The sequence below is a fragment of the Lampetra fluviatilis genome, chromosome 10 (assembly GCF_964198595.1).
Source record: "Lampetra fluviatilis chromosome 10, kcLamFluv1.1, whole genome shotgun sequence".
In the NCBI taxonomy this organism is placed as follows: domain Eukaryota; kingdom Metazoa; phylum Chordata; class Hyperoartia; order Petromyzontiformes; family Petromyzontidae; genus Lampetra; species Lampetra fluviatilis.
The window spans coordinates 135,243-158,073 of record NC_136284.1 but is presented as its reverse complement, the minus strand read 5'-3'; the positions used below and the strand labels follow the sequence as shown (position 1 = coordinate 158,073).

Below are 22,831 nucleotides of genomic sequence, written 5' to 3'. Positions count from 1 at the left end.
TACCAAGTCAGCCTTCTTCAGTGGTCGCTTACAGCACTTGCTCCAACAGTTTGTTAAAGGCTTTATAGGGAATATTTGTCTTTGTGTGTTTGAATGCAGGCAGCCAACATGCCAGACCAGGAGCTGTTTGAGCTCATAGCAGAGAACCGCTCCATGTCACGCAAGCTGGAGGATTACGGTGCCCAGAAGTCGACGTCCATCAGCACGGCGCGCCGCCTTGCCGAGTTCCTGGGGGACCAAATGGTGAAGGACGCCGGACTGAGTTGTCGATTCGTAATTTCACGTCGGCCAGAGGGAGCCCCAGTCACAGAGAGGTATGAGGCCATGGGGATGCACCCACACCGTTAGGCAGTGGCTGCAGTTCAATATCTGACAGGCTACCCTGATTAATATTGAAGATTTATCAACCATAAATGCTATTCGTTGTCGACTTCACAGCTGATGCTCACGATCCTGTGACGTAATGCGAAGAACAGTAGTATGTTGTGTGTTGGTGCCAGTTTAAATTTGGTAAATTTTGAAAATGACTTGCACGTGACTTTACTGGGAATGATCAGTTTAAGTTGGGTGTTATGTTCCTGGAAAACACGATTCAAACTGATACGACGTTAACTGATCAGCTGTCTTCCATTAGAATTAACTAAAATACAGGGGATTCCTTCCAGCTCTCCAATACTCCATATGTAAAGTCTTAATAAAGCAAAGATTATACAATGTTTTGAGGAAGAATACTAAATAACAGAGAAAAGTAGTTACAAGATAAATTTACAAAAAAATAAATTCATTTTGTTCCATGAAACAATAAAATAAGATACGTAATAGGTACTTAGCGTCATAGGTACATAAATATGTACTTATGGTATACCGTATTTTCTCGCATATAACCCGCAGACGCATATACCCCGCAAAAATAGCGTTTTGTGTAAAACAAATTTCAGATAGCCCGCACCTCCATATACCCCGCATGCATTCATATCTTTAATGTTGTTGCCGCAGCTTAATTCCATCATATTAATACAAAGTTTACATTTGTAATACATTCCACTATCAATTGTTAACATTAAAATCATAACGTGCATAAGGAAAACAAACTAACCGGAAACGAGTGAACTTAAAACCGTAAATAAGTAACAAAAGTAAATATTAAATAAATAAATAATACATAACTGGTAGATGAGTAAGTAAGCGAACTGTTAGGCTTGCCAGCATTCGACCTCATCATATTACAGCTACTGGACTGGTAGTTACCCCTGTACAGTTTTAGTACTGGTAGATTGCGCACTGCGCAAATAATAGCGGCACTCCGGTAACGCCATTGCCTCCTGGCAACAAAGCCATTGGAAGTTTGATACAAAACTCATGGTCACGACTGTATAGTGCTCAGCCAATAGCAGTGGCCTACGGGACTCAGAAATTATGATTCCGCGTCTGGTAGACGCTTGCTAAGGCCCTTCCCATTGTGCAATCCATTGCTTCAGCTGAAACTATCGCACCTCCCTACAGCCACTGAAAGTATTATGGTAAGCAAAGTGCGCCCACTTCAAAAATTGTCGTTTCATTGTACAAACAATTCGAATAATTTAACATGTGCAATTTTAGTGTGAGTGGTTTATTCAGCAGTGCTTTAGTCAAAGGTAAGGGTTGCATAGTGGATAGTCCTACCATGAAAAGATTAAACGAGTTATGACATGTCACACGTGTAAAATATTTTTGGGATAGCCCGCACCTCCATCTACCCCGCAGGGTCTTATTTTGTTTGTAAAAAGTGGTATACCCCATGGGTTATATGCGGGAAAATACGGTATTTGCTCACATGTACATGTCCATGGGTGAATGACAACAACAAATGATGTAACTTATTACCACTACACTGCTCAAAGTAGTCCCTACGCCACCCCAGAGCAAGCACGCGCAGCACAGAAACACAACTTAGTGAGTGATCGAGCAACTTCAAAGTGATAATAAACAATTTTGTCAACGACAATAAAACTGATCGACGACTTCGATTGATAATAATGTCCCTTAGTTTCCAACGATGTTAAAACGATAAGACGTAAACTGATACGACTTAAACTGATCATTGCCGGTATTGGGAAACGTCTCGTCTCCTGAAAAAGACTCGTTAAGGCTGTGATTTAATGACAGTAGTTGCTAATGCCATGACTGTGTAACCAACAAGATTTTAATGATTGTGTAATTTGCTCTAATAATCCAAAACCATCTTCCATTAAAATTTTTGTCATGCAAATCCATGTCTGGTTTTTGGTCAGGCTTCAAAAATGACACAAAGACTTGCATATGTTTTCACAGGTTGACATACATCTTTTTAACTTATAAAAACATCCATGTCTGGTTTTAAGTTGGGTCTTACAACGTGGATCTTTCATGAAGAGTTTTCAATCTTAACAGGGTTCGTCAGAGTGGCCGCAGAATGCAGTGTGAAGGATGTGCGAAGGATGTGGAGCAATTGTGATTATTACTGCTTGATTGTGTGAATGTGTGAGACAGGGCTATCCCACTGGCGATATTCCAGGCTGAGCCGAGTGTCAGCAAGCACTATCTACGCAAGTGGCTCAAGAGTCCCTCTCAACAAGACTTTGACATCCGATCGGTGAAGAGCACAACAGTGGACCTACCCATTCCATTGGCCAGCTAAACAACATTAGCTATTGTTGTTTAGCATGTGTACTTCTATGAACCTTGTTATTACAGAGCCTATCATATACAGATTGTATTGTTATTGCATTTGTTTATCAAGGAAAGCTTCACCGAGTCTGAAGACTTTTTCAGGAGGGTCCTCCCAAGTTTTCGTATAAGCTGGCAATTGATATTTGTGGTGTAATCTTTCAAATTTGGAATATGACGATGATAATTGTGGTGATGGGCATGAAGGTGCTGATATTGGTCGTGGAGGTGGTGGTGGTTAGAGGCAGTCACCCTCCAAAAACAATGGAGGGCAGAGGAGTGACGCTCAACAATGAGCAGAGCGCCGGCGACGAACACCCAGAGAGTTGGCACAATGGGGAACAGAGTTGGTGCATCTTACAGTCATCTCAATCGGTCAACCCATAGCACCTGAGTCTGTTCCATGACCTGACAGTGAGCCTTCGACACTTTACATGGCCTCAAAGTGCACCTAGCCTGGCACAAGTGCTGTGGTGACATTACTGCCATTTAGTGGCAAATGTAACTTTTACAAACATTTACTAAGTACAAACAAACACATTTGCAAATTCTTTGGTGCATATACATCGCATTTCCTCTTCTCAGACAGTGAAAGGTGAAACAAATAAAAAATTTGACGAAAATGTAGAAAAAATTGAAGAACGTTGCGAAAGAGATAGGTTCGCTCTAGACGCAGCTGCAGACTGACGGGCTATATTGTACATATGCATACGGCGGAAGAGCAGAGCAGTGCCTAATGAATGCTACCGACTCGGCGTCAGTAGCATTCGTTAGGCGGTCGTAGAATCGAGTGTTAGTCATTACTGTAGAGGTTTTTTTTACTATAAGAGAGGCCGCAAAAGCAGGGGATCGCAAGTCGAGCCGTCTAAAGTTGCGGGTCACCTATACCCGGTGCAGTGTGTAAACATTGCTACTTCAAAGGTGCTCCCTAACAGCACTTGAGCTTTGTCTTTTTGGTGGGGGTGGTTTTGGTGATGGTGGTGATGAATGGGGTGGTGATGATGCAGATGGTGGAGGTGGTGGGGTTGCTGTATTGTTTAACATGGAACACGTTCGTTGCAGATATTGGACTGGGATTACTACATAGAGCGACTGGGCAGCGCTATACAGAAGATCATCACGATCCCAGCTGCCCTGCAACAGGTACATTCAGCTTACAGGGCCCTGCATCGACCGAATGCCAGGGGGCCCTCGGATACATGGGCACACGGATACACTGCGTGCGTTGTGCATGCGGCTGCAGGGGTCCGGCTAAGCTCAGTGCGGCCGTGCCAAGCCCAGTGCCTGTGGATGGGAGGCCTGTATAACATGCTAACTATTTGTTCCGGAGCACCAGTAAGTTGAACAATTCTCTTTCGGTAAAGCCACGTAGATAGAAAAAAATTATCAAAATAATAACAATGTCACGATGTTTCGATCACAACACAAGCAATCGTCATATCAGGTGAAAAAAGAGGGGGAAAGCTGCCGAGGCAGGCTGTTTATAAATATGACATTGTTTGAAATTACGACAAACATCATCAGGACAAGATCTGGGAAGACAGAATAACAATGCAGGAATTGTGACTTTGGCTGTGAGGATTGTTCTTCAACTTTGCGGTGAGCTGAAACAAATGCCACGTTGTTAAACACTCGTACGCGTGACTATTCATTCATGTCGGGTGGTGGATGGTCTTAACGACGCAGATTTGTTCAGGTCATTATATGGCCTCATTATATGGCCTCACCAAAATCAATTACAAATCAACACTGACCATATTTAGCCAGGTGGTGGTGACGCTTGCCTGTAGTCCAGCACCGTGGAGGCAGCAAGGGTTGGTGGATCTTACAAACGCTGTGAAACTCCCTTCCCATGAGCATCGAGGAGGTGCCATATCCTGGCTCACCAAGAGAAGTTGGTAAAGTAAAATATGGACTCCCACCTGTACCATCTGTATGGGATAGAGTGTCTCTTCCTCGCATGTGTGGGTTTCTCCAGGTGCTCCGGTTTCCTCTCACATGTAAACACTCATTAATTGTCCAATAACAGCTTAATATATAGAGGACCGCAGAGCTTGGGTAATTATTGGTGCCAGCTCATTGCGTGGATGCCTTCCTGCTCGACTGTGATCCCTCCTGCCTCCGATTCTTTCTTTTTCTTCGAGAGCGAGTGAACACCGTGTGCGTTACAAGTTAATGATTACTGCGCACTTCTCGCGGAGCTGCAATGTCCAACGTCCAGGCCATCCCCCCGGTGGCGGCTGGTGCTGCCGCCATCCCAACCTTTCATTGCCACTGTTCACATCACCGCGTCTGCGCAGGTGAAGAACCCAGTCCCGCGAGTCAGACACCCGGACTGGCTCCACAAGAAGCTGCTGGAGAAGAGCGACGCCTACAAACAGAAGAAGATCAACGAGCTATTCACAGCGTCTGAGAAGCGACAGGTAGTAAGGTCACACTCAGCGTGGTCTGTTTGTCTCTGTACGTGTGTGTTTAAAGATACGGACAGACCATAGTAGAGGGATTGAATCAGCTGCCCTTCTCCAAATAAAACTCCAATAACAAGTCCCATAGTTTGGAGTGACTCCTTTGGTTACCTGTGGCTTACAGTAAAGAAAGGCATAGTGATTTCCTGTTCAATTGAGTATTGAGATGGTGCTCATCTCCTGTTTATAACCCTGAGCCAGTGGTGGAATTTAAACATTCCTATTACATACGGGGGCAAGTCTCTAAATAGGCAAACCACTGTTGACTTCCCTACAAAATGCGAAGCATTTGGGGGATGTTGGGCTGAGTCAATCCCGCAACCTGGATTTGAGCTCGCAACCCTTTGATTGCGAGCTGCTCGTTCTGCTTCTGAGCCACCAGACTGGTTGTGACTCAATGCAATCAGAGGTCGCGTTCTAAAATCTGACCAAAAAATGCCTTGGTCGGCAAATACACAGTGGATAGCCACTCGTGCCTTGAGGGCTCAGCGCTGGCTCGCCTCGGATGTACAATTGGAAAAGGGGTATTTGTTGGCCATCAGACAGGAATGTTGCGAGTCACCAGCTCCATGCTTGCGTGGATGCTTGCGACAGGTGTCGGGTCAGCAGGCGGGTGCCGCCAGCGTGGAGGACATGGAGGACTTCGGGGCGTCCCACGTGGCTCCACTGGGCCCTGTGCCCATGGCGACCAAGCGCAAGCGGGCGGAGGTGGAGAGCCAGGACCGTGAGTCCCAGGACCTAGAGCTCACGCAAACGTGGAGAGAGATCCTGGGGCCACCCCCTTCCATCGGGACCACCGCGGTGGGTGGACATGTGTGGCGTGGGTCTTGCTGAGCACATGTGTGGTTGTGTGCTGTCATGTGGGAGCGATTCACTTTTTAAAACAACGTGCATCGCGTAAATGTGCATTGTGAAAAATTCTTATGAATTATTATTGCTCTACTTGTTTACACATGAAAGTCTCACTGAGCCTCGAGACTCTTTCTCAGGAGGGTCCTGACAAGTTATCCCAGTAGAGGGTGATGTTGCTGCTGTGTCTAATCCCAATTGAGTAATTGGAATTTTTTGGCCAATATCAGTAACATGTATGCCTTTTTTAGCTATGAGAGGAAACCAGAGAAAAATCTGCAATTAGATCAGGGGTTCCCGACCTTTCTGAACCCAAGGATTGTCCCTGTGAACCTTCACAAGACGTTTGTGGACCACCCTGCACCAATAACACCGTTTTCTACATTAAAACTATTTTAAATCATAGAATCTACAAAAGTTCCACGGACCACTTCCCATGGTCTTGCATAACACAGGTTGGGTACCGCTCATCTAGAGAATTTGTGTTTTTACTATTGAGATACAATGTACACTATTGCCCAATTTAGCATGGCCAAGGGACAAGACTGGCAGACACTGTCCAGCTCCACTGTGTGGGTGTGTGCTTCGCGTGCATTCAACAGGAGGAGATGGCCACCTGGATTCGCTTTCACAAGAAAAAGTGGGAGATCCAAACACGGCAGCGCAAGGATCGCTCCAAGCGCAGGCGGTGCGGCTCGGGCGAGGGGGGCCCAACAGCTCATGGAACGAGGGGCCCCCTGAGGGGAGGGAGCGCCCTCAACACCGGCCTGGGGGGCTTCCTGATGCGGGCTGCACGCTCCCTCCTGAGTACTCCCTGGCAGATCGTGCAGGTGCGTCTGGCTAGGGCTTTGTTATTGTTTTGCTTGTTTACCCAGGAAAGTCTCATTGTGTCTTAACACTCCTTTTCAGGAGGCTCAGTGCTTACCAACAATGGCCGACTCTTCTTTGAATGACTTGACAGGATCTTTTAGCATAGTGTAGAGATGTTATGCACTCTCCATGCTATCAGCCGGTAGTATCCCACACGTGTCAATAGGGGGCGGTAGTGTTACTGAGCCCAACGGTAACCCTGATGGGAAAACGGATCCTGGGACGCAGACCCCAGGAGGAGGGGCTGGGGGATGACATCACCCTTCTAGGACCTGGTGGAAGGTCCTGGAAGGAAAGCGTGGCTGGGGCGGAGCAAGCCACGGATTTGAACGGTCCAGGCAGTCGTCGTCCACCCGAAGACCAATAGCCTCCTGAAGAGAAGAGCCCATGGGCAGAGTAGTACCCCTGGCAAGGGTCGACTCCAGCTTATAGACCAGTGAAGACCAAGCTTCACTCAAGAAGGGTTAGAATACCCAGTGAGAGGCGTATCGGGTGTGAGGGGCCGTTACCCCTTTGTGTTAAGGTTTACTTGTTAAATAAAATATGTATTGCCTCAGAGCGAGTCTCCTCTAGTTATTGACCCACTACAATAGTGTAGTGACATAGGACGTCACTACTGTGTCGGCCCGTACGAGGGCTGGGGGCCCCAAGAGGGTGCCTGGGGGGTCACGTGGTGGAGGGACCCAGACCTTCCCGTGAGGTGGGGGAAGGGAGGCGTGGCCTGGGAAGGGAGGCGTGGCCTGGGCAGAGCCGGCCACGCCTGGGCGGAGCCGGCCACGCCGGAGCGGATATAAGCGGGGTGTGGATGCAGAGCGGGGCTGTTACCCAAACCAATGAATTAATTTATTGACATTTTTCAAAACAAGGTAGTGAATCGGTGCATTTTAAATCGAAATTACGTTCCCTCATTCGTTGGTGACGTTTTCGTGAATCAACCTAAAGAGAAGCAACGTAAATGGAGGAATTCCTGTAATACACAGTATGAACCAGGGAGGCCTACGGGATCGAACTGTGAACCAATGCAATAAGCGGCGAATGTTGGGCCATGTCACCACCTTATGTCTCTGTGATGCTAGAAGTGGTTGTGGGGTAGTGTTGTGAGGTAGTGCTGCTGGGTAGTGTTGTGAGGTAGTGCTGTGGTGTAGTATTGTGAGGTAGGGCTGCGGTGTAGTGCTGCGGAGTTTCAGGGTGCAGTTGTGCGGGGTAGAATTGTGCATTGTTCAATGGAGTTTCTTTAACAAGTAGTATTTCGCGACCAATATTATTAAAAATAAAGGTTTTATGGGTTGGATCGTGTAATTATAAATGTGTCGTTAACCCACCACCACCCGACACAGCCAATTAGTAAGGTTTGTCACGGAAATAATACATGATAATTAGTTACTACTTAAGCACACCAGTGTATTGAATAGTAAACCCACAAGATTTACAATTTGAGTGACATTTTGGTGGTGATTACAACCAGCTTCATCAGACGTTTCACTGGTGATTACAACCTGCTTCATCAGGCGATTTGCCAGAATTGTGGCAAATTGCTTGATGAAGCTGGTTGTAATCACCAGCGAAACGTCGTAGTCAAATCGTAAATCTTGTGGGTTTATTCTCAAACACACCGGTGTGCTGAAGTAGTAACTAATTGGCACGTTTTGTTTACATGTGTGGGTGTGTGAGACAGATCGCAGAGGGCACGCAGGCGGGCATGTTTCGCGTGTGGTGTGTGGTTGGCACCGAGCTGCACGTTGTGAAATTGCACATCCCGCGCATCTTCTACGTGAACCAGCGCGTTGCCAAGCCCGATGAGGGGCCCAACTACCGCAAGGTGCGCCTGGTCATGTCCACGGTACCACCCATGCACTTTCAGGATGCGACCTTTCAACATGTTGAATGGAGGTTTTGTGCCATACAGTGGACATTAAAGACGCATTGGCTAGAACCAATATTTTTTATAATGGAGATATGGGAATCAACATTAACATGCACGAAGATTAATTGGCTAATTATTTATTGTCCGTAGAATCCTAATTAATCTTAGCTGTGATCGCTGGGTTTCTATTCAAATAAACAGTAAGCTAGTGTCGATTACGTCGTCACCACGAGATGGCAATGCTTTAGAAATGGCACGAAGGAAAACACGAAACAATGGAAATTCTACAATTGTATTCAATTGCAATACTGACAATGTGATTTTAATCGTGAGATTGTGATTTTTTGGCCAGCGCGAGTGTGGATACTGTACGCTAAAGTCGCTTCATTGCTATTTTTGTGTGATGTGGTGCGGTTTGGTGTGGGGTTGTGCGGTGTGGCGCTGTGAGCGATACGGTGCTGTTTGCGGTGTGATGTGTGCGGTGCAATGGGTGCGGTGCAATGGGTGCGGTGCAATGGGTGCGGTGCAATGGGTGCGGTGCAATGGGTGCGGTGCAATGGGTGCGGTGCAATGGGTGCGGTGCAATGGGTGCGGTGCAGGTGAACCGTGTGCTGCCACGTTCAAACCCGGTGCTCAACCTGTACGAGTACACAGTGGCCGAGGAGCTGTACCAGCAGCACTTGAACCAAATCAACGCTGACCTCGCCGCACCGCACATTGAGGGTGTTTACGAGACACAGGTGAGTGCGCCTACATCCTCTAGGTCAGTTTGGCCTAAAATGAGGACTCTGATACAGCCTGCTTTACTATTGTTATTATGCTTGTCTCCAGATTATTTTTGACGAGACTTCTGCCAATGTTCCGTAGCAGCGTGCGATGTTGCAACATGTAATCCCAATAGGTAATTTGCAAGGCATTTTTCAGCATTGGGATATTTTGGCCAACACCATTTACGTTGAATGGGTTTTTTTTAGCTATGGGTGGAAACCCATGCAGATCAGGGGGAGAACATACAAGCTCCAGACAGATAGGCGCCCAAGTTGGTAATTGGGGCCAGGCCCTTCTTGCCGTAAGGCATGAGCGTCACCACTGTGCCGACCATCTCAAAATCCTGTATAAAAACAAAACATTCGTATTATTAATGATCACTGCTGCTTGTGTGTGTGTGTCCGTCTGCCACCAGGTCCCCCTGATGTTCCGCGCGTTAGTGCAGCTGGGCTGCGTGTGCACGGTGAGCCGCGAGTCGGCGCGGCAGCAGGGAGCCCTCGACATTGACACGTTCCAGCTGGAGCAGCTGGAGATGAGGTCCCTGGCACAGTACTCCTATCTGGAGCCCGGTAGGTGCCCCTGAATAAATCATTCCTAAAAAGATGGACCCAATTTCAAAGCAGAATATTTCACAATTGCAACATGTTACAATTACACTAAAAGTGACAAACGCTTTAATGATTTATCAAGTTTTATTAACCATTTTTTAATGCTCTGTGCCCCTCCGCCTGCTGTACGGACAACATCGTGATGATAGTTGAATTCGTCCCAAACGCCTCTCAGTGTCTTCTTCCAATGAAGTCACCGCTGCCATGATTCTGTTTTTGAGGTCATCCAGATTAGTCGCTAATGGTGGCACAAAAACACGGTCTTTGACGTATCCCCACAAGAAAAAGTCGCAGATTGTGATGTCTGGGGATCTTGGGGGCCAAGAGTGTAACGCCAAGTCTTGGGGTCCCGTGCGATCTATCCAACGTTGAGGCAGTGTGTCTTGTGAATGACTGAGGCTAGGGGCTATTTGTGCGCTGGGAGAGGCATCTAGCAGTAATCATTTGAAACTCTATGCCCCGCCCTTTTAAGTGGTAAGAGTTTCATTCATGGGCGGTTCGTGGTTGCAGAGATATAGCGATTTCAAATCGGGTCCATCTTTTTAAAACACCCTGTATTTTGCATTACTACTACCCAAATGGGAATAACCGGTTAAAATCGATCACCGGTTTAACGCACATTTAGAAATGGTTAGCTATTTTCCGGGTGGCGGTGGTGGCTACGCAGCACATGGCTGCCTGTAGTCCAGCACCGTGCAGGCGACGAGGGTTGGTGGATCGTACAGATGTTGGGAAACCCCCCTTCCCCGTGGGTGTCGAGGAGGTGCTATGACCTGGCTCGCCAGGAGAAGGCGGTACAGAAAATTGCAGACTAATATCATCTGTCCCTTCTGTATGGGATAGTGTTTCTCCCTTGCACACATTGCTTTTTTGTCTGTACTCCAGTTTACTCCCAAATTTATAAACACTCATTAAATGGCAAATAGCATCTTGATATATAGAGGACCGCAAAGCTTGAGCAATTGTTGGCACCGGCTCACCACCGGTTCCTCACAGCAACTGTGAAATGCAATTTGTGTGAACAACAATGATAGAAATGAAACTAAACATTATCAAAACATTATAAACGTAACTATTTTGTCTTTTTAACTGAGAAATTAAGGGAGCTGCCATCGCGTAATGTTTAACACACTGGACTAGCAATCCAGAGGTTACTATAAATAGGTGCATTACAGTTATTCCATTGGCAGGTTGCATATGGTTGGGTAAAGTCTAAGTACACCCACCTCTGGTCAGTGTGGAAAAGTATACCAAATATCCTCTGGCTCCTTCTAAAAGGCCATTTGACCAGCAGTGGCGAACGAGTAATTGCAGGGCTGCACCTTTACCTTTCAGCTGGCAAACAACGGATAATGCACCACGTGGTTTGTACGTTTGCTTGTACCAATCAGGGAATTTGTTACGGATGTTCCACTGGAAACGGCGACCGGTTCCAGACTTTTGGAACCAGTTATCAATTCTGGAAACGACTACCGGTTTATCGATGACCTTTTAACAGTCTTAGTACATTTGGTATTCATGCCATACTTATAGTGGAAGGCTGTAATAAAAGAAGGCACTGCTGTGTTTTACAGATATGCAGTATTCATTTATGCAAATAAGAAAATGCTTGCATTTGTATTGTGCCCATAATGAAATTAAACCCCTCGGAGCACATATTTCTTTAGCCAAGGGTACCCGCTGATGATAGATGTCCCCCTGTTCTGCACAAGGCGACTCAGTACCTGGCCTGCAAGTGGGCATGAGTCTGCTGGCAGTGGGGGCTGATGATTGCTGTTTTAAATCCCAATTGAGTATTTTACAGGAAATCTTCCAATCTGGATAAAGTAGACCGTGACACAGGAACACGAATTTTGTCACAAACATCAATATGACCTTTTGGGGAGTAAGTGGCTGTGGTCTTGTACAAGTATGGACTTTTATGCTTTTTTTCACGAGACTCCACGTTTAATTTGTTACATGTGGTTTATTATCGTGTGGTTAAATATGAAACACATGATTCCAAGAACAGATTCCAAGAACACAGGATGGGATGTTACTATCCTTTGTGCAAGCACTTCCAAGAGTTCATGAACAGTAAGCCTGGTGAAATTTGGGGAGCGGATCGTCAGTAGTGAACCTTTGGTTCCCGGGGTGTTTCGGCCTTTCATACTATACACCCTCCCCAAAGGCGGCCAGCGACAGGGTGATCAATCCTACGCTTGCGTCCCATCCCAATTAGTCATAGGAGTTGCCTTGTTGTTGATAGCCAACATCCCATGGGACTATGCATGGCAGGGGCATCCTCCTCCCTGAGTCAAGCATTGTTGACTGCATACCTCCTGGCCCTCTCACTTTGGGGCCCAGCTGGGGTCTTTCCTCTTCATCCAGAGCCACTGACTGCTGCCTTCTGCCGCCTCCGATACAGCTCTGATTGCCGAACGCTGGCTCTGGCCCTTAATTCCCAGGTCTCTAAGCAGTCTGGTTGTAGATGTTGTCACAAAACCTCTGCAGCCCACCTCCACTGGTCGGACTTCTGTGTTCCAGCCATGATGCCGTGCTTCGGCAGCTAGATCGGCATAGCGCAGATGTTTTCGCTCATAAGTCCTCCCAGGGTACTGTGAGCTCAATGATGAAGACCTTCTTGAGCGAACGGGACCAGAGCACCATGTCAGGTCTTAGGGTGGTGGTTGCGATCTCCGGAGGAAACACAAGTTGCCGGCCAATGTCAGCTAGCATTTTCCAGTCGCGGGCCAAGCGCAGCTGGTCTCGCTCTAATGGTGTAGAGCCGCTCTTCGGTGGTTTAGCCCCTTCGCGGACAAAGGTCGTCCGTAAGGGGTGTGATGCTGCTGGGGGTGGTAGGGAGTTGGTGGCAGCTCGCTTGTCCTCCAGAGTGGACGCAAGGTTTTTAAGGACTTGGTTGTGAGGCCAAGTGTAGCGTCCTTGGGTGAGGCTTGTTTTACACCCTGTGAGAATGTGCCTGAGGTTGGCTGGCATGGAACAGAGGGCACAGTCCGGATCTTCACCATACCATTGGTGAAGATTAACTGGTGTTGGAAGGACGTCATATGTTGCTCTGATGGAAAAGCTCAACCGCCTTGCTTCCATGGCCCACAGATCCTTCCAGCTGATCTTCCTCTTCTCCACACTGTCCCATCGAGTCCACTGTCCCTGTTTGGCAAGAGAGACTGCCTTCGCCCACCTTGCAGCCTCCTCCTGATGGCGTACTTCCTGCACTACCATCTTCCGCCGCTCTGGTGCAGTGGCCTTACTCCAAACAGCACGGCTAGTTAGCCCAATGCCTCCTCTCCCTTGCTGAACATGACCCACAATGTCAGCATGTCTGAGGGCTGCTGTTGCCTCCTGGACTGCTTTTCCTGGCCTCCATTTGCGCCCAGTTGCCAAGGTCGGCGCGTTGTTGCTCACCACTGGGTCTCGAGATTCATTCAGTGTCATCTGGAGCCTGGTTTTTGCACATTTGAATTCCTCGGTTAGACTGGTGAGGGGCAGCTTGAGGACACCATCTCCATAGAGGCCTATGGTGGTAAGGCATCGTGGAACTCCGAGCCACTTCTTTAAGTAGCTCGTGACTCCTCGATGGCGACATGACATACACACCCCTCTCATAACCTTCTTCTTCATGGGAAACCACTCGGTTATTACATATTTAATAACCACAGCTTTCTGTGCCTTATGCATGATATTTCCTAACCAAATTAACACATTTTCTAGACTTTACAATAAACAAATCCCTATTAAAAACGAACAATTTAAAAACAAAAACTTTATGAACTTGACTAACACTGATTTAACCACTAACATGATTTCTGTCCTTTCTAAATGCCTTAACTTTGCCATTACCCCACGCACAATTCCAGTGGATGAGATAATTGCTGAGGTAGAATCAGCAGTAAGACTCCTTCCACTTAATGAGGCAGAGATGACTAGACACGAGGTTGCCAAAATAATTGAGAATAGTAAAGTACCAAAAGTGAATATTAGCTCGAACGAGGCAAAAGCCTTAAGAGAGCTTCGTCTAAATAAAGATATTCAAATCCTAGCAGCTGATAAGGGCCGCACTACTGTAGTGATTTCATGAGCCGATTATGATAATAAAATTAAACATTTATTAGAGGAAAGTACCTACATTAAAATTAAACGAGATCCAACAGCACCATCCGCCAAGCTGTTTCTCCCACCATACAAAAACAGCCACATGAAACTCCGACCAAAACTATCACGTTACCATACATAGCAGGCGTGACCAAAAATATCTCCAAAATTCTAAACAAACATAAGATCCAAGTCCGATTCAGCACAGTGCATAAAATCCGTGATCTGATTCCATCTATGAAGGATGTCGTTCCTGACTTACAGTATCCTGGAGTCTACAAATTGAGTTGCAGTTGTGGTGATTGCTACATTGGAGAAACGAAACGTCATGTTTCTGATCGTGTCCGCGAGCACAAGTCAGATCTGAAACACGGCAGAACTGATTCTTCGGCCGTTGCCGATCATTGCTACAACTCTGTGGGCTCTCATGAAATTGTCTTTTCCGAGACCAAGGTGCTCTGCAAACCTGGCTACCATCAAAGGTTTGTACACGAAGCCATACAAATATACAAACACGGACATAATTTCAACCGTGATGATGGTTACAAACGGAGTAATCATTGGAAAGATGTGATTAACCATGCAAAAAAGATTTAACTACACTTATTTGGACCATCTTATTTGACAGACAACTATTACAGGTTATTGATAGACAGCCAGTTTTGTTTTACCAGGTTTAGTTTCTTCTTTTTTCACACTTTTGTTATGTAGGCTAGGCGTAGTCACAAATCGTACCTCTCCATAACAAAGGCTCAGCCTTTTGTTATGCAGTCTATTCTTAGTCTTAAGCCTCACCTTACCATATTAATAAAAAGTGTGCCGTACTTGGCCCTTCCCCTCTTCAACCATTATATATACTGAGTGGTAGCTCTTGTAATCTCTCATTTACTTGATACAGCTGTCGTGGCTGTGACGGTTCCACCTGAAGACGGAAGCTTGTGTTGCCTCCGAAACGTCGTGATTTTTATTTTATTTTACTTTTATTAATTTAATTTTTTTACCTACGTGACTTTACCGAAAAAAACGAAGAATATGAATCCAACTAACACTTTGAAACGTAAGACTACTGCAATCATTGCAAATTCATTAATCCCAAAAAATGAGCAATTCCTAATTAAGCCAAGGGCTTCAAAACCACCTAGACTGTATGGGCTACCAAAGATCCATAAAATCGGCATCCCATTACGACCCATAGTCAGTACAATTGGCTCTGCCACATATAAATTAGCAAAATATGTAACTAAACAAATACAGCCCTACATCGGTAGGACATCTTCATTCATAAGAAATTCAGAACATTTTGTGAATGTGATCAAATATATTAAACTTAACCCTAGTGATATTTTGGTGAGTTTTGATGTGATTTCGCTATTCACTAAGGTTCCAGTGAGCGAGTCGCTCACTGGTAAAGAATACAGGTTTACCAAAAGATATTCTGAAACTCGCTGACTATTGTTTAAATATCACTTACTTCTTATGGAGAGGCGAATTATTTAAGCAAAGGGAGGGAGCAGCAATGGGCTCTCCTTTATCTCCTGCTATAGCAAATTTGTACATGGAAAACTTTGAAACCAGAGCACTTGCCTCGAGCAAATTAAAACCATCTTTTAGGTTTAGATATGTGGATGACACTTTGGTTGTCTGGCCACATGGTAAAGATACACTTAACGATTTTCTAAATCATCTCAATGCACAAAACCCGGCCATTCAGTTCACCATGGAAATGGAGGTGAATAACACACTCCCGTTCCTGGATATTTTACTTGGGCATGGCCTAAATGGTAAAATAACACACAGCGTTTACAGAAAGCAAACGCACACTGATGCCTATCTGAATGCAGATTCGCATCATCACCCAGCTCAGAAATCCTCTCTTATCAAGACGCTCATACATCGGGCTAAAACAGTGTCAGATGGTGAAAGTCTAGTGAGAGAGATTAAACATGTTAAAGAAGCACTAAGACAGAATGGCTACAATAATGCTCAAATTAACAGAACACTAAATGCCAAATCACGATCGCAAGGCAACACTGCTGAAAGCGATCAGATTATTAAAACAATAAAAATACCATTTATCTCAGGAGTAACTGACAAATTAGCCCGTGTTTTGCAAAATCAAAACATTACAGTAAGATTTGGTACAGTACACAAAATGCAACAACTAGTAACTTGCACTAAATACGAATTACCTAAATTATCAACAGAAGGTGTATATCGGATTAATTGTTTATGTGGCAGATGCTATATTGGACAGACAGGGCGTAACATTAGTGTAAGACTAAAAGAACACCAGAGAAATATTAAACTATCGCAAACAACTGTCGGCAGTGGCAGAACATGAATGCCAACAGGGACACTCAATTGATTTTGACAACGTTGAAGTGTTGTGTAGAACTAGTTACTACTGGCAAAGACTAATTAGAGAATCTGTAATGCGGGCATAAACGACCTCCCGGAAGTGACGTCATGGGGGGAGGAGTTACGTCACGTGGGGGAGAGGGTAAGGGTCTATAAGGGGGGTAACCGGAAGCAGTCGGGAGTGATCGGAGACTGGGAAAGTGGGAGGCCACGCAGGGCGAAGGGTGAGGAGAGAGTGGCGAGATCGCCACACACCCGAGCCACGAGGATCGGCACCGTCGGCCAACGGTGACCGACCCCCGGGCAGCAGGAGCAGCGAGGAGGCTGCAGAGAGCAGCGGGTCTGCAAGGGAGGAGTCGCGCAGCAGGGGTCTGCACGACGAGACAGCAGCGGGTCTGCTAGGAGGGAGTTGGGCTACGTGAGCGACAGCAGCCTGGGGCTGCAGAGCAGAGAGTATATAGGGGAGTGCCGTGAGGGAAAAGAGATCGAACCCAAATAAAGGACACAGGACAGAGAGAAGCGTCCGAGTCTTTTATTACACTGGTGTCAAAAGTGTAATGGTATGGCTAAACAACTGAGAAAAAAGAATATTCCGTCTCCGGCATCGGTTTCATCTTCCGACGACGATGACCTTCCTCCTGCGGTGGACCCGACTCCGGCAGAGGAGGAGATCCGTGCTGGGACGAGTGCGGGTCCAGGGGTCCAAGATGTCGCCGCGTCGGTGGACCAGTCTGCACCAAAGGACGCGGATTTAAGATGGAGTCAGATGGCGGAGCAACTTGAAACTCTCAAGAACGTACTTGCACAGTTGTGTGAGCTCGTTACGCCGAGGACGGCGTCGAAAGGCGATGTTGGTGGTCCGCAGGAGCCCGGTTTGTCTTCGATGTCGACGCCATCAGCCACGCGGCACGAAGACGCCATCTTGGGCGTGGCGCACGACGAAAGGCGGGAAGCCGCCATTTTGGGCCCTCCGCGACGGAAGGCCGCCATCTTGTCGACACCAGCTGCGACGCCATGTTGAACATGCCACCGGAGGAGTCAGCGGCTGGAGGGAACGCGCCAAGGCGTCGCAGTCATCACCTAACGACTGTCAAGGAATTCTCCATCGGGGGCGATTGGAGTGCGTTCGCCTGCAGATTTTTGGCGGCGGTACGCTCGGCGAGGTGGACTGACGCCGAGGCATTAGAAGTTCTTCCGACTCTCCTTGATGACGAGTCCGTTAGATTCTTTCGCTCTATAAAAGCCGCGAAGAAGAAAACATTGCGTGGTGTGTTCGACGAAATGGCAGACGCTTACGAGCCGCCGGATGATGCTCATCGCCGGTTTGTGCAACGACAACGCGCACCCGAGGAGTCTCCGGTGGCGTATAGGGGCGCGGTACTGGAGCTGGCAATGGCCGCATACCCGGAGATGGAGCCTGACCTGTTGGAACCTCTCATCCTGGGGAAGATGCTGGAGTTGTCCCGGGATCTCGGCATTCCCATGCCGGTGTGCGGTCACGAGAAGCTCACATCCCGGGCTGCGGCTAAGTGTCTGGACGCCCAGTTCAACCTGCGCCGGTGGAAGCAAGTTACGGCGTGGACGGGTGGGCCCATCGTCGAAGGGGGAGCCGTGGGTTGGGACCCCAAGAAAGCAGTTTATGTGCCGGACGACAGGAGCCCGCAGAAGCTGTCGGCTGCCGCTGCTCCGTGGCCGGAGCCGCGGGCTGCGCCGCCGACACGGCCGCGTCGGGACGGGGCGCCCGCAGCAAGGCGCAACAACATCGACTGTTTCCGCTGCGGGCGTAAGGGCCATTATGCCAGGGACTGCTGGGCCCGCGTCCCGGGTCCGCCCCAGCAGGAGGCCTCGACAGCGGCCGCTCCAAGAAAGGATTCGCCAGCACAGGCAAGTCGGTGCGCACCAGACACCCGGCAAGGCTTGACACCTCACTCATCACCGTTGTCATGCGATCCGGGTGTTTTTAATAACGGGAGGCCATTGACTGCGCCTTGTCGTTCGGTAACGCAGTGGCGTAAGTTGGCTCGGCGGGTCGTCGCGGCCGCTACCGGTTCGTCCACCGTACCTGGGTCGATACAAGGGGTGGACGTACGGATTTTGGTAGATTCCGGAGCGTCCGCGACCATTATTTCGGATGTAATATTCCATCTCTTGAACATCCCACCAGAGGCCGTGAGTCCGGCTTACGCTTCCTGCGTCACCGCGAACGGGGGTAGCATGGGCATTGTGGGCCAGGTGTACGCTACAATCGCTATCGGGGGAGTGTCGGCCTCGGGAATTGTGTTAATTTCGAGGTCTCTTGCGGTTCCTTGTTTATTAGGGACCGATTTTCTGGCCAAAATGCCCATTCTAATTAGAATTAATGAGAACTGCATTCAATTACCGGAAGGCCGTAAAATTGCCTTTTTGCCGTCGCCCTGGGGGCGACCTGCTCCTGTCGCCCAGGTGCAGGCGTTGTCCGAAGTGTCTGTTGATATTCCACCTGGCTCACAGATTCTCATTCCGTTGCGTTATCGGAAGCCTGTACCTGGTCGTCAAGGAGCGATTGGGGTTTTGTTGTCGCCGTCCGCCACCATCACGGGTGGATCGGCGCTGGTTGGGGCACAAACTATTGTTCGGCCAGACCAGCAGCCGTTTTTGCAGGTGCTTAACGCAAGTGCCGAAAGCGTGTGTGTGCCGGCGGGTACCGTTGTGGCACATGCCACTACTGCGTTTACAGCTCATGATGATCTGTCCGGCCGGGGGTTTGTTGGAGGTGTTTCGAGGCCCGGAGCTGTAGATGACCGCTGGATTGCTAAATTGTGTGGGGAGAATTCAGCTCTTTCCGGGGAACAACGTTGTGTGATTCGTAAATTATTATCGAGCTATTCTGATGTGTTTAGCTCCGATGATTTGGACTTAGGACGCACCTCCTTGCTTTACCATCATATTGACACAGGGGACGCTGCCCCTATTCGGTTGAACTCGCATCGGATGAGTCCGGCTGAGCGAGAGCATGTTCGAGGGGCAGTGGATGACATGTTGGCTGCGGACATAATATCTCCGTCTAACAGCCCATGGGGCGCACCTGTTGTTTTGGTCAAGAAAAAAGATGGCAAATTGCGATTTTGTGTAGACTTTCGTAAACTAAATAAGGTGTCGGTGGCAGATGCATATCCCCTGCCGCGTATGGACGACTCTCTCGATGCCTTGTCGGGGGCGAAGTTCTTTTCAACGCTAGATCTCTCTTCGGGCTTCTGGCAGCTTCCCCTCGACGAGTCCTCGCGAGAAAAGACTGCTTTCCGTACGCCGCAGGGGTTATTCCAATTTAACTGTCTTCCGATGGGGCTGAATGCGGCCCCTGCCACTTTTCAGAGGTTGATGGAGTTGGTATTAACGGGGTTGCAGTGGGAGACATTTCTTATATATTTGGACGATATTATCGTTTTCAGCCGCACATTTGACGAGCATTTATCGCGGTTGGAGGCCGTGTTCATCAGGATGCGTTCTGCTAATTTGAAATTTAAGCCCAAGAAATGTCACCTACTGCAACACTCCGTGCGTTATTTGGGGCACATCGTCAGTGCGGACGGGGTGGCCACAGATCCGGACAAAACTGCGTGCGTCCGTGACTGGCCAACCCCTGCCACGGTGGGGGATGTGCGTCGGTTTTTGGGGTTCGCCTCATATTATCGGAGGTTTGTTCCAAATTTTGCTACGATCGCGAGGCCTTTGCATCTCCTGACGGGTAAAGGACACAAATTTGCTTGGGGACCGCCAGAGGAGGCGGCGTTTCGAGGCCTACGCGATCTATTGGCTACGGCACCGACGTTGGATTATCCGGATTTTGCACATCCCTTCATTCTGGATACGGACGCGAGTGACACGGGCATTGGGGCGGTGTTATCTCAGTCCAAAGGTGGTGTAGAACGCGTGGTGGCGTATGGTAGCCGGGTTTTGTCTCCCGCTGAAACCCGCTACTGCGTCACTCGCAGGGAACTTTTGGCTATTGTTTTTTTTCTCCGCCAATTTCGACCGTATCTGTACGGTCGTTCGTTTATTGTTCGCACGGATCATGCGGCCTTGCAGTATGCTCTTAAAATGGACCAACCATCCGGCCAGCTGGCGCGGTGGTTGGACACGCTGCAAGAATTTTCCTTCCAAATTCACCATCGGAAGGGAGTGCGTCACGCTAATGCGGACGCACTTTCCAGGCTGCCGCAGCGATCCCCTTGCGCGTGTGCGTCGGGGACGCATAGGTGTGGCCCGATTCAGCACCCCCCTCCGCCTGTCGCGCTGGCAGTCGAAGTGCCGGAAGCTCCGCTTGAGCCGGGGCCGGCTGATGCGGGGCCGGCTGATGGGGGACCGGCTGATGGCATTCTACATCTCCCGAGGTCTGTGTGGATTCGGGAACAAATGTTGGATGATTCTTTGGTAACGTTACGTAAGCGGCCTGTGAAGGGGAGTGGGCGACTCTGTGCGGGAGGCGTGCCGGAAACCGCTCTCCGGGATGGCTTGCTAATGTGGAGGGAAGGGATGCAGGAACGCTGGCGTCTGGTTGTACCGGCATCATTGCGGTACGAATTGATTAGGACTCTGCATTGTGACACGCTTTTACATCTGGGGGTGCAGAAGACGCTATTGACGCTGCAGCGAGACTACTATTGGCACGGCATGACGACGGATGTCGTCGGACACGTTCGCGCGTGTCCCGATTGTGCCCGCCGTAAGCCACCTAAACATCCATATGTGCCGCCGATACAATCCATTCAGGTGTCTCGAGTTAATGAGTTGGTGGCGTTAGATATTTTGGGACCCTTTCCGCCATCCGCTAGGGGAAATAAATATTTGCTGGTAGGGGTGGAGTACCTCTCCCGCTGGCCGATGGCCTGGCCTTTGCCTGACCAGTCAGCGGCGTCTATCACAGACGCCTTTCTATTTGGGTATGTTATGGACAAAGGGGCGCCGGAGAGGCTCCTTACAGACCAAGGCCGGAATTTTTCCTCAATTGTTGGGGAGGTGTGTGCGGCGCTGGGTACAAAAAAAATACGGACATCTCCCTACCACCCACAAACGGATGGTATGGTGGAACGGCTTAATCGGACCCTGTCCGCCATGTTGTGCCATACGGTTAGTGAAAAACAATCGGATTGGGATTTGCATATCCCTGGGGTGCTTTCAGCGTACCGGATGACGCCGCATGCGGCTACAGGATATTCGCCGTTTTTTCTAATGTACGGTCGTGAAAACGTACCGCCGATTAATGAACAGTTGGGAACCGGAGCGAGGGGACCTGTCAAGCCTCTTCCTGATTATATTCAGGACACCGTTCGCCGAGTCACTGAGGCGCGGGTGGGGGCTCGCATGGCTACGGCCAAAGCCCAGGCTCGGAACGAGCGGTGTGCGCGACGTTCAAAAGGGGAATGCCCCTGGAAAACGGGGGACCTGGCCTGGCTCCATTGTCCACAGGTGCGGCCAGGTACCTCTCCTAAATTACATAAGCCATGGCAAGGGCCGGTTCGCCTCATCGAGGTTCCCAACCCACAGTCGGCGCGTGTTCGGTTTGGTTCTCGGCGTTGGTTCGTCCATACATCTCGGTTGAAACCATACGTGGCCCCTCGACCGGATGCGTCATCTCCTGAGGTTGCCTTGCCGGGGTCTGTTGCTGCCGACTCGCCCTTGCCTGTGCCTGCTGACTTTGCTAGAGCGCCTGTCGTGCCTTTCACAGACGAGCCGGCCGTGACGCGGCAGGGGAAAGAAGACCCAGCTCGGGGTGCGCCTACCACGGCTGCGGAACCTTTGAGGCCCGCAGCCCTTCCAACCCCGCGATGGACACGATTGCGGGACGCCTCTGATGCTGCGCCTTCGAAAATAGGGGACCGGGACGTTGCCAGGCCTCCAATAGCGACAGACGAACTTCAGCCTGTCGCTCTTAAAACCCTGCCACGTTCCCGCTCGGTGGGAGGGCCACCGACTGTCCGGGATGGCCCGGCGACCCGCACCCGCTCGAAATCCCTCACATTTCGTTAATTATTGTGTTGTGTTCTTGTTCTTTCGGTATATTATGGTGTGTTCTGTGTCCTTTTTCGTATTCGGTCGTGTTCGCTCGCATTGCTTATTGGAGTTGTGTTCAGCCGAGGTCGGCTGGATTTTCTCTACGGGGGAGGGTGGTGTAATGCGGGCGTAAACGACCTCCCGGAAGTGACGTCATGGGGGGAGGAGTTACGTCACGTGGGGGAGAGGGTAAGGGTCTATATGGGGGGTAACCGGAAGCAGTCGGGAGTGATCGGAGACTG

At 48.9% G+C, this 22,831-nt stretch overlaps 1 protein-coding gene across 1 annotated transcript in view; it reads left to right on the top strand.

Annotated features, from left to right (window-relative positions):
• Positions 1-22,831, top strand: part of POLE (DNA polymerase epsilon, catalytic subunit) — a 108,426-nt gene that overhangs the window by 54,223 nt on the left and 31,372 nt on the right. Inside the window, 9 exon segments of the mRNA XM_078860060.1 lie at positions 100-314; positions 2,509-2,611; positions 3,748-3,828; positions 4,986-5,108; positions 5,745-5,951; positions 6,602-6,829; positions 8,545-8,688; positions 9,333-9,473; positions 9,917-10,070. Of these exon segments, the coding sequence (XP_078716186.1) occupies positions 100-314; positions 2,509-2,611; positions 3,748-3,828; positions 4,986-5,108; positions 5,745-5,951; positions 6,602-6,829; positions 8,545-8,688; positions 9,333-9,473; positions 9,917-10,070 (1,396 nt within the window).